Source organism: Balaenoptera musculus, chromosome 4 (assembly GCF_009873245.2).
Source record: "Balaenoptera musculus isolate JJ_BM4_2016_0621 chromosome 4, mBalMus1.pri.v3, whole genome shotgun sequence".
Classification (NCBI taxonomy): Eukaryota; Metazoa; Chordata; class Mammalia; order Artiodactyla; family Balaenopteridae; genus Balaenoptera; species Balaenoptera musculus.
This window is the reverse complement of record NC_045788.1, coordinates 70,452,950-70,464,386: the sequence shown is the minus strand read 5'-3', so window position 1 is coordinate 70,464,386 and position 11,437 is coordinate 70,452,950. Positions and strand designations below refer to the sequence as shown.

The following is an 11,437-nucleotide window of genomic DNA, read 5'->3' as shown; positions in this document are numbered from 1 at the left end:
TGTGTGCTTTTGATGATATTAATAAAAATCCACTCTTTTCAGTTGTTCCCCTTCAGCACAGGGAAAGACAAAGAGATTTAGTTTTGAGTTGATTTAGTGATCTCACTCTGTGTGTGTGTCAATTTTTAAGAACATAAATGTACTTCTATAAAAATGAGATCCTGTTGTCTCCATTATTTCTGCTGGGACACTTCCAGCGGAGCCAGAGGACAGATTTACCAAGTGAAGCATTTGAGCTTGGAATGGGTGTCTTAAAAGAGCAATTGTTATTATGTTTGTGTTTAAACAAGAGAGAAACGGCAGAAAAATGATATGATAAAGAAGGCTGTGTGTGTATGTGTGTGTATTTCTCTGGGGGGAAGGTGTGTTGGACACCTTTCACAGACACAAAATGAGGCAAGTAGGAGCCAAAATTTTTAAAGTATCTTTTAAACCTCTCACTCTAGGTCTGAAACTGGGTGGAAGGTATTTGAGAAAACTGACTGCTGTCTGCTAGATCATTCCTGTGATAGAGCGGCTCTCCACACTGGCCTGTGGAAAAGACCAGCTAGGCGGGGGAGAGGTAAAGCTTTTGAAACAAGACAGAAAATCGTTGGCTTTATCTTTGTTAGGAAGGCTTCAAAGATTGATCTCTCCCGCCTCATCCTTCTCCTCCCAGAAGCCCTTCCAAAAGAAGGGGGGTGAGAGGAGGCTGGCGGGAGGGGCCGGGCAGGGAGGACGACTGGCCGTCGGTGGGGGAGGAAGGCGCGTCCGCCAGACCCACAGCGCCGCTGATGTGTCTGGTCTCGCAGGGCTCGTGGTTTTCATTTCCCCAACACCTGGATGCAGTCAAACACCTGGCCAAATCTGACAAAATCTGACAAGCCTTTGTGATGGGATTTGGAAGAAATTCCCTGCAGATCCTGGCACAGTTTAAAGCTGTCCGCTTTGAGTTAGGACTTGTTAAGGAGGGTTATGTGAGCTGAAACCGGAGACAACCCTTTTGCTTCTATCTAGAGCCCACATCTTGCCTGGAAATGGGGCATGACCAAGCAAAGGGGTCGCTTGCTGTTTGTATTAAAAGGGGAAGATGGCCTGTGTGCTTGCCAGCAAGGCCCCCACATGCTTTCTCTATTAGAGCCAAGCACAGAAACTTATCAAAAACATATGTCTGGTGTTAATCATCTGGACTCGGGCTCCACTTGGGAGTCTAACTAGCTGTTCCTTGGCAGAAGGAATCTGTTGACCTTCTCAGCTTGCTTGAAGAGGGTGCAGAGAGGCATTTCAAACTTTTAGATGCTGGTACAGAAAATGTCTAGCTGCACCTAAAGACTAATTAAAGGAAGACTCCGACACTTGAAGGCTGGAGGCTGCAGCTATGAAGACTGTTTTCACTTGGATGTTGGTGAGCTACCCCAGGGCAGTAGTGGTGCAGGAGCCACCCGTAAATGTGCAGTGGGCAATAGTACTGGATTGATGAACTTCATGAATTCAGCCCTGTTCCACCCTCCTCAGAAGGAGCCAGTATGAGCACCAGGACTGAATGAACTACCCAATTGCAACTAGAAAAGTTTTTGAAATCCTTTAAGAGATTGACCACAAATTGATCAGGGAAGCCATATCAGATGGGTTCTCTCACAAATTAAATGGAATTTAGTTCAAGGAGGGTTGGTAGAAGGTTGCACAGATTTTTTAAAATGTTCTTTTAATAACAAAAGAGCCAATTCCTGAATTCTCAGATTACATATAATTCAAATTCTGCCCGAGACCTTCTTTTTTACATATTCTGAAATAATCAGTTCTAAGACATAAGAGCATTCACTCTTTTTTTTCTTTTATTATATTTTCTCAAATAAACTTCCCAAAAGGAAGATATTTTAAGAGCATTTTCAAACATCTTTGGCATCACATAAAAAAGAAATCTCGTGTAAAAAACGAAATGTCATCTGAACTTTTATAATACAAAGGCGCAATCCAATATGAACATATAAAATATATACAAATATAGTGCATGGTCAGTCACTTAATACAGCTCTCTACAAAAAAGTAACTTTAGAAATTAAAAAAACCAAAGTAACCACTTAATCACAAAAGTCCTCCCTTCTTTCCCAGCCTCCAAGTTCCTGTTTAGTGTCCCGAGGGAAGAGAGGTGGGTTGGGGAATTTAGGGGGAGGGGTGGCCTGAACCCCTCAGTTCCGCCACGGCCTCCACATGGAGTCCGCCGTGAGCGAGGGGCCGCTGGAAGGCGACACCGCGTTGGGGCCCACGGAGGTCCCGCTGTTGCTGGTGTAGACTGGGATGACTGGGCCGCTGTGAGCGAAGGCCCCGTTGGGGATGAGGAAGGCAAACTGGCCGTCGGGAGCCGGCACCACCTGGAAGCCGCCGAACACCTTAGCCGCCTCTCCAGCCGGGCTGCCCAGCTTGCAGGGCGCGCCGCCGGGAGGGGGCGCCGCACCCCCGGGGATGGGCACGAGCGGCGGAGGCGGCGCGAACGGCGCGTGCTGGGGACCTCCGGGTCCCGGAGGGGGTGGCGGCGGCGCCTGTAAGGCGGGGTGCGGCTGCCCAGGGTAGGTCATGGCGTTGATCTGGGTCATGCAGTTGGCCAGGTGGCCGAGGAGCCGGGTGCGCACCTCGGTGTTAACGCCCTCACACGTGGACAGGAAGCGGGTCACCTCGTTCATGCACTCGCTGAAGCCGGCGCGGTACTTCCCCAGCACGCTCGGGTCTGTGCTTAGCGCGGCTGCGGGCCAGAAGGAGACAGACGGGTCACCGAACAGCCCTGGCCCCGAAGCCGCCGCCTCCGCCCTGGGAGGTCCCCGCGGCGCGCCTCCCTGACCACCCGCCCGCGGAACTGCCTCTTGGCTACCGGGCTGGGTTTAGAAAAACCATCCGCCTCTCCACACTAGCTTGGCGACCGAACTCGAGACGCTCCCTCTCCGCTCCCTGTCACTCCATTTAAACCGATCTCAAGCCTCAGATTTGCCTCCTCCCCACCCTCGCGCGATGTGACCTTGGATAATGCCCTTCCCCCCTTCTCCACCATCCTAGCCTTATTTCCCGTTCTGTAGTGGGGGAGGAGGGAGTGTTAAACCAGATGACCCCAGGCTCCACGCAGCTTAAAAACCGCCACGGTTCCAAGTCCTTTCGCCCCCACCCGCTTCCCCCACTGCCAAGCCGCCCGCCGCCCTCGCTGCTACAACCTCTCTCCCTCCCTTTCCGGAACAGTAACAACTTGGAGTTGTGGCTATAAATAAGCCCCAGACCGTGGGAACGCAAGAGTGAGCCAAGGCAGTAAAATGTAGCTGAATGCCTCTCACAACCACGGGCGGAAGTCTGGAAGAAATCACCGCGGGGAGAGAGGGACGCCCGCAGAGGGGGACGCGGCGAGCCGCCCTCACCAGTCATCTGCGCCCGCTGCAGGTTCCGGAGGTGCTTCACTGTCATTTCCAGAATGTCTGCCTTCTCCAGCTTAGAATGCCGTGAGCTCTGCACCGAAGAGAAGGCAAGGGAGGAAAGTGAGAGCCCCGCCAGAGGCCTCGGAGTGCTGGGGGTCCCTCCCCACCCCGGCCGTGGTGGCGACATCCCTAGACCCTGGCTAGAAGGGCTCAGCCCTCCCGCCTCAGAGAATGCAGTACAGGCGGAGATCCCGCTGGCAAGGGGGTTTCATTCTTAATACCTGAGAAATAGTATTTTGGTTTTTTATTTAAGAAAAAAAAAAGCAGAATTATTCACTTACATCTTTCTTAAGAGCATCCAAAATCAGTGTTTTCAGCTGGCTCAGACTTTCATTTATTCTTGCTCTTCGTCTTTTCTCCATGATAGGCTTTGATGACTGTAAAGAAAAAAAAAAAAAAAAAAGAGCGCTGAGTTCCCATGGGACCTGCCATTTCACCCCTTGATTTTAAGGGAGAAAGGCGCCCCCAACCCCGTCTTAATCTCTTGGGGCTGCAAGAGATGCAGGTACTGCCCTTACCTTTCTGTGCTCAGATGCTGTCTTTGGTTTATCCGGTGTCGTGTTGACACTGGCTGGGGTAGCAGCCACCGGGGACGAGGAATTTTTCTCCATTATATCAGCTGGCATTTTCTTTTCCTTTCTTTTTTTTTTTTAATCCCTAGAGAATTTTATTTTTGGAGTTCTTCACACACAAAAAAATTGTTTTGTTTATGTCCCTTCTACTTGAGACTTTCGCAAAACTACTGAGCAAGTGCTGAGGGTTTATTACAATATCTTATGGCTACTTGGTGATCGGTAGCGCAATTCCAGGACCAAGGAGAGAGGTAGACGGGGGATTCCGCTGTTATCAGCACCAGCTCCGGATCCTGTGTGATCCCCAGGCCCTGGCGGCCTCTATATATATCTGGGACTGCACGCGAACGGCTCGTGTGAAACTTCCCAAACTTTCTTTCCCACAGTAACTTTCAGCCAATGGGAGGAGGAGACACGCGGCACCGCTCGTGGACCGCGCCCCCCCATTGGCCGCCAGGCACAAGGCCTGGCGGCCAATGGCGCGCGCCTGAGCCCGGGGCACCAGAGGCTACAACGTCAATCAAAAGGATTTTAACCCTTTGCTACTCTCCCTGCTGGGCTTTGCTTTACAGAGGATTTTTCCGCATTGGGTTTGCTCTGGTCTAGTTAATTTCTTTTGGGGCTAGGGTCTTTGCTCCTTATTTCCGTTCATGTGTAATAGAGCTGCTTTGACGCTAATAAGTTCATTTGAAATATATTTTTAAAAAGGTTTAGAAGGGCAAGGATAAAAGGTTATAATTGCAGTGGTTAAAAGGGGGGAATTGTGTAAGGGTGTGAGTTACGGAAACATCCAAGTGATTTGCCGCTCAGTCTCCGCACATTCGGGGGAGGAGAGGGGTGAAAGTCGACAATGCAGAAAACGGACCAAAAAAATTCCTTTTCTGCATGCAGAAAAAGTGCCTCCATCTTACATTTGCAGGTTTTTTAGAGCAAGGTGGTTTTTGATCCCCGCCCTCCCCCCCCCACACGCCCACCCCGAACCGGCCCTCATTTCTCTTCTGGAGTTGGGGGCTTGGACCCCGCGCTTCCCCAGGAAACAATCAGAATAATTTCCAACTGAGCAGAAAGGAAATGGAATTTCAAATGAAAGATGAACAAGGGGGGCTTTCATGGCAATGCCTCAGGGACGCGCGCGCGTCCTCGCCACCCTTTCCCTTTCCACCCGCCGGCTCTCGATTCTGCCGCGTGTTGAGGTGGCGAGCCGAGCGGCAGCCTCTCCCTCCTTCTCGCCCCGCGGGCGGCCGGGGCAGCCTCGGCACCCGGCGCGCGCGGGCCCTTTAAGAGCTACACCAGCCGAGCTGCAGTTTGACATCAGCCGGCCGGCGAGGGCGCGCCAGGAGCCGAAGCACGTGCCAGGATGTTTTATTGCCGCCGCGGCTGCGGCCGGGCCGGGAGGATGTGTGTGTGCGTGCGTGTGTGAGTGTGTGTGCGCGCGCCCCGGGGGCAGGGAGGCGGGGGGCGGCGGCGGGCGGCGGAGCGCGGGGGCTGGTTCCTGGTCCCCGGGAGAAGCCAAGAAGGTAAATAGCAGCTGCTGTGCTCGAGCCTGGGAAAACCCCGCCCCCTGCGCCTTGGCCGGGGCTCATTGGCGCGCGCTGCGTGTGGGGTGTGTGTGTGTGTGTGTGTGTGTGTGTGTGTGTGTGTGTCCGGGCCCCCCCTCCTCTGGTCCCCGCCGGGCCAGGAATCCGAGGGGGCGGCGGGAGCCGAGCCCCGGAGCTTACCACCCACCCACCACCCCCACCAACTCCGCCGGGCCAAGGTCAGCCCTTCCGGGCGGGGAGCGCACGCCCTGGGGTGGAGAGTGGGGAATTATTCCAACCCCCCACTCCACCCCTGATTTCGGGCTTGAGGTTTTAACTCTGCCGAAAGCCTCACTAGCAACAGCCCGGGGGAGGGGTGGGGGCCTTCTTGTTTGCTCCCAGCCCCGGCCCTCCCTCCCACCGCGGGGCCTCCGGCGCCCGCCGCGGTCACGAGATGCCTGACCGCACTTAGGAAGCGGCCGGGTCAGCCTCCTGCCTCCGCTCGGCGGCTGCGGTTAAAGCAGCTTCGCGCCGCCCGCCCTTTCCCCGGGTCCAGGGCGGCCGGGCAGCTCCCCCTCGCTGCGCCCGGGAGGCCGCCGGCGGGCGGCCGGGAGGAGGCGGGCGGCGCGGGCGGCGCGGGCGGCTGCGTGCTGCCGGTTGGCCGGGCCGCGCGCCGGGAGGAGCCGCCGCTGCCGCCGCCGGGTGCCACGTGGCGGGCGCCGGGCCGGGAGCGCCAGGGCTCTGGCGGCGGCCTCCCTGGGGGATTTGCCGCGCAGGGCGGGCGACGCGCACAGCCCCGGCCGGTCGGCCGGCCGCCACCGCCGCCTCCCTCCCTCCCGCCCGCTTGCCCGGGTCGCCGGGCCCCGCGCCCCCACCCCTTCCGCCCTTCCCGCCGCCCGGGAGCTCGGGGCGCTGCTCGGGCGGCTCGGGGCAGCCCGGGAGCCGAGCGCGTCTTGTTTGATGTCGCCCCCCGCCCTCCCAGCCTTTCCCTAGGCTTAGAGGCCGCCGGAGGCCTGGCACACATTTCTCAGTCACTTCATTCCTTCCTTCCTCTGAGCTCCCCACTGAGATAATGCTGTAAATGATTTCACCAGATCTCGTCCCGGATGAGATTCAGCGGTTCCCGACTCTGGGTGACCTTGGGCAAGCCCCTCTCTTCTTTTCATTACGGAACGCATGCTCTGTGCCAGACACTGTGTTAAACCCTGGGATTACCACGACGAGAGATAGAATGGCAGCCTGTAAGGAGTTGCAACTCTGGAGGCAGACAGACTGATTTCCTGATTGATGACCGAGCATTCCTCTATTACTCCTTTCTTTTAGGGCTTGGATGATGGCCCAAGCCATCAGATCAGGAGAACCTAAAAGAAACACTGAACCACACCTGTATGGGCAACACTATTTCTGGTCTATATGGGGGGGTACAGGGATAAATACAATAGTTATTGCCCTCAGGGAGCCTAGGGCAGAGAGACACTGAACTCTTAAGTGCAGCTGATACCTGCCTATTTCCACGTATATTCCTTTTGTAGGTCCTAGGTTCAAGAGAGACAGTTATGTGTCTAGATAGAAGTAAAATGCTATGAAGTTTTAGGATAATTGAATTACTCATAAATTGGGGTATCCTGGAAAAATTCCTGGAGGAGGTGTCCTGTGCTTTGTATCTTGAAAAATAGGTAGGATTGGGGCATTGGAAATGTAGTGAGTCATGGGGCTGGGGAGGATGGCAGTACCCATGACACTGAAAGCCTAGACTTTGGAACTTGAGGTCTTTATTCAGGGAACATGGTCTGGAGCCTAGGGTGTGTGACAGCCAGGAGTGTAAGAAGGCACTGGAGGAGGAGGAGACTTAAGGCCCTTAAACATCTTGCTAAATGACTTTGGATTTATCTTCAGACAGTGGAGAGCTATGAAATGCTCTCGAGCAGAGAAGGGACATCAAAGTTCTCCTTTAGAAAGATGGCTCCGGGAAAACGTGGAGAGTGGTTTGCAAGGTTCAGAGGCAGAGGGCCCAGTTAGGAGGTTCAAACCAGTAAAGGAGGTTCCTAGGTGACAGGTGTAGACTGACACTCACCCGGAAGCACCTGCCTAGAACTAGCTCACCTGGGCGTTGACTGCACATTGTCCAATGATCCAAGTTCTGCAGAAACCTGCCTACCCTTTACTGCAATGTTCCCCCACAACCTGGAGTCCAACCAAGGAATCCTTGTGACTGGGACCGAATTTACCTTCCAAGCCTCATTTCCGTCTTCCAGGACAGCCCTCAAGTCTGCAGCCAAACCTGTACCTCATTGCAGGCTGAGTTTACTCACTCTTGCCCCTCAGGCTACTCTCTGGGATTTTTCTGTGTTTTCTTTACACACTGCAGAGTGGGCTGTGCCCTATCATGTTCTGAAAAAATGATGAACAATGCCTCCTTTGTTGACCTGCAACCTGGGCCAGTGGGGAAGGACTTTTCTTTCTTATTTTAAACAGATGGAAAAGTGGTGATGACAGAAAATTGTCTGTTGCTTTTGAAAAAAGTGGAGTTTCCCTGTGTGTTTGACATCCTCTTGGTGAAAGGTGATGAGACTATGAGTTACCCTGCTTTCTGCTGTACAGACTTTGCAAGCTTCTTAAAATGCTTCTGCTCAGCATCTGACTTTTTAAAAACTGCATAAATACTCTGACCCAGATTCTTCCAAGGAATGAAAATCTTCCCAGGGAAGATTGTTAACCCTTTCCAGGTTACCCCCAAATCTATGAGAGCCAGTGACTTCCTCTATTAAACTCTGCTATGACATTGACTGCTGTCTTCTCTTGGGCCCTAATTAACTAGCAGGGCATGCCACCCTGTGTCCCTTCTAGCCTAAGAGCCTTTTTTTTTTTTTCCCCTGATTCTGTCATCTCCTGAGGATTTGGCACCCTGAAGGTGCGTGGAGAATGTGGAACATAGTCAAGTTATGGTCTCACTGCAGTGCCTAAAACAGCCTCATTGGCCAAATAGTTAATCAACAACTCGTTTACTGCCACTTTAGGAGTGCTTAGACTGGTAGAATGAGCAAATAATTTAAACACACACACACACACACACACACACATTTTCAGATAGAGAGAGCTGGTCAAAATTTTGCCATGAATTTGTTTCTGGACCAAATAAACAAACAAACAAAAAACCAAGCCATGAAATTGTCAGCCCTCCATCCCAACCATTCAAGTAGAAACTTTCTTTGCAAATGTGCTCAGAGGCTATTTTTCAGCATCCTTATCCTGGGCAGTGAAAACAGTACCAACCAACGGGACACTCTCCGCACCTTCTCAAATGGGTAACTAAGCTCCTAAACTCAAGAAAAGCCTTTTGGATTTGGAAAGCTCTTCTTAGAGAGAAACAGCCTTTATTTTTCCGTCTTCCTCATCCCCTCCGCCCCTCCCCCCAAAGCACAGAGAAAACTGAACCCTGTTCATCAGCAGAGGTCATTTCTTTGATCCCCATGTGAGACCAGCAAAACACCAGGAATCTTTCCCACTGTATCATGCCCAATAAATACAATCAGGGGCTGCTGTGTTTGTCTCCTTCCCCCTTTCTGCCCCATGAAGGGTGATTTTTCTCCATCTTATTGCATCACCTGTTTGCTTTAAACCATAAAACAAATAACCGCATCTCTAGTGAGACACCCCTTTGTCCCTGGGTATCGGAATGGTTTGTGGGTTTGGTTTAAAGCTAAAGAAAGGAGAAAGAGTGAGAGAAGAAGAAAAAAGGTATTTTGCCTGAGGACTTGAAGCTTTTTTTTTTTTTTTTCCCCTTTTCCTCCGCTTGACTGACTTTCTCACACTCAGATTCCCTGCAGCCTGCCAGGGACGTGGTAGCTGCCCTGCCAAGAGCTATCCTGGGAGGGCTATTGAAAGAGCTTTGAGTAAGTACACACTGGGCGGATTTTCCCCTCCCCCTCCATACCTGCTCCGCACCTGTACAGGGAGCAGTCCCACACCTATCACCTGATCGCAGCCCTTTCAGAGACCGTGAGAAAAATAAAGCCCAGGATAGAAGAGATGTTTGTCTCTGTAGGGCTGCAGCCAGCTCCCCACAGTACAAGTGCCCAGAAACAGCACATTCCTGCCCCGGTGTGCGCGCGTGTTTGCCCTCGCGCATGCTGGCTGGGGGCACTGAGAAGGCGAGGGAAGCCAGGCGTCACCTGCATGATGTAATGACTGCCTTGCTGCCTTCATCTTCTGGCATCTACCTGACTGGTAGTTTTGTGATCCTTTACTAAAATCATTATTGTGGTCCTTCTAGATGAGTCCATATATGCTCATCACAGCAGAATTCACGACCGGGATTTCTGACCTTAAGGTTCACGATGAACCCCCAGGGAACCCCCTGAAATGGAATTCAAAATTATGTCTCTCCATGCATATTTAGCAGGAGCTCAATAAATACTTTTTGAATGAATGAACAAATGCATCATTCCCCCGCCGCCCCCAAGGAGAAGGTCCACAGCTTTTAGCAGAATCTCAAAGCTTTTTTGACCCAGAAACGTTGAGGAAGCTGTTCCAGGCAATCTCTGATTACAAGTGGGTACTCTAAGGCCCAGAGAGGGCCAGGGACTGGTTCAAGCAACATAGGGCCAGAGTGGGGGCCAGAAGCCAGCTCGAAGCCCTTTCCATCACGCCACAGTGCTGTGGGCTTTGGGAAACTGAGGATGGGTTTATAGAGTTGTGATCACTGCCAGAACTTGGATTTGAAATAGACACTTTAAATAAATAAATAAATAAATAAATAAATAAATAAAATAAAATAGACACTTTAATAAAGATACTTTGAATTTCCAGAACTTTTTTTTTCTTAACTTTTAGGCACTTGAGCGGCTCTGCACCCAGCATTTGGATGGAGAAAGGGATAGACAAGAAAGCCAAGTGTCTACCGACAGAAGAGGATTCAGGAATGCTTGCAGCAAGAGTCCTGGTTGCCATGCAGTGGCATTCGAAACGACCGCAGCTCTGCATTCCATCTTTGATAAAAATAAGTTGCTACTTCTAAACAAAACTGCCTAGTTGGTTTCTGGCCAAGCTGGGACCTCGAACTGCAAATCGCGGGTGAAGGTGGAAAAACAAAGTTTTAAGCATTGGCTCATAGCAGACTGTAATGCTTTCTGCTTCCCCCCAGCCCTTTGGAAAACTTGACCACAGCCAGTGGGACCAAGGGAATGTGCGCTTTTCTAATGGGCCCAAAAAGAGGATGGTTGCCAGGAAAGCCTTTCCCATGGGGCGGGGGCAGGGCACCGGGGACAGCTTAACTCCCACATTTGGCCACAGCAGCCATGACGGGCAGGCTCTAAATGTGCTCTCAGCTAACCTTTTATTCTCTGAGCAGGGCTGCAGTGAGGCAAGCCTGCAAGCCCAGGGATGAAGGCAGGCATTTCTGAGGGATTGCACGTTTGCTGACTTGCACCCTTGTGTGTGAAAGGCTCAGAACTGCACGGGGGCTGGTGCCTGTAGGGGCCTCTGGAAGACTCAGGAAGGTGGGGTGAAGTCTTAGCCCCTTTAAACCCAGGACATGGGTTTGCTGGGCTTGCTGATAGCTGCTCAAATTGTGACATCAGATCAAATTTCTCAAAAAATCCAAAACAAAAACAATGCAACTAACCAAGAGAATCATTTGGATAAAACTTAGGGCCAGAAAGTGATATGGGATGAATGTATAAGGCATATTTTAAATCAAAGGCACTGTCATTGTTACCCTTGCTTATTTTCCTCGGCTTACAGGAAAGGGGTAGGGGAGGCAAAGTAGGAGACCCAACAGGTGGCTTAATGGGTCCGTTCATTGAATGCAAAGGAAAATTGAGCCTAGGAAGAAGTGACTGGACTAAGGTGTAACAGCCTCTCCAGAGAGGGAAGAGAAGGCCAGAATTAGGCTCGAGTTTCCTACCCACCAGTC

At 51.8% G+C, this 11,437-nt stretch overlaps 1 protein-coding gene and 1 long non-coding RNA gene across 2 annotated transcripts; one reads left to right on the top strand and one right to left on the bottom strand.

Annotated features, from left to right (window-relative positions):
• Nucleotides 1-1,793: 1,793 nt before the first annotated feature.
• On the bottom strand, nt 1,794-4,304 carry HES1 (hes family bHLH transcription factor 1). The gene is made up of 4 exons (XM_036851850.1): nt 3,953-4,304; nt 3,716-3,811; nt 3,378-3,465; nt 1,794-2,719 (listed from the first exon to the last, which is right to left on the bottom strand). The coding sequence occupies exons 1-4, from the start codon at nt 4,058-4,060 to the stop codon at nt 2,169-2,171; spliced, it is 843 nt and encodes a 280-aa protein (XP_036707745.1). The 5' UTR covers nt 4,061-4,304; the 3' UTR covers nt 1,794-2,168.
• Nucleotides 4,305-5,484: 1,180 nt separating this feature from the next.
• Nucleotides 5,485-10,776, top strand: LOC118894998. Its single transcript, XR_005019806.1, has 3 exons — nt 5,485-5,523; nt 9,340-9,416; nt 10,357-10,776. It is a non-coding gene; the product is annotated as an uncharacterized LOC118894998 (long non-coding RNA).
• Nucleotides 10,777-11,437: the final 661 nt, after the last annotated feature.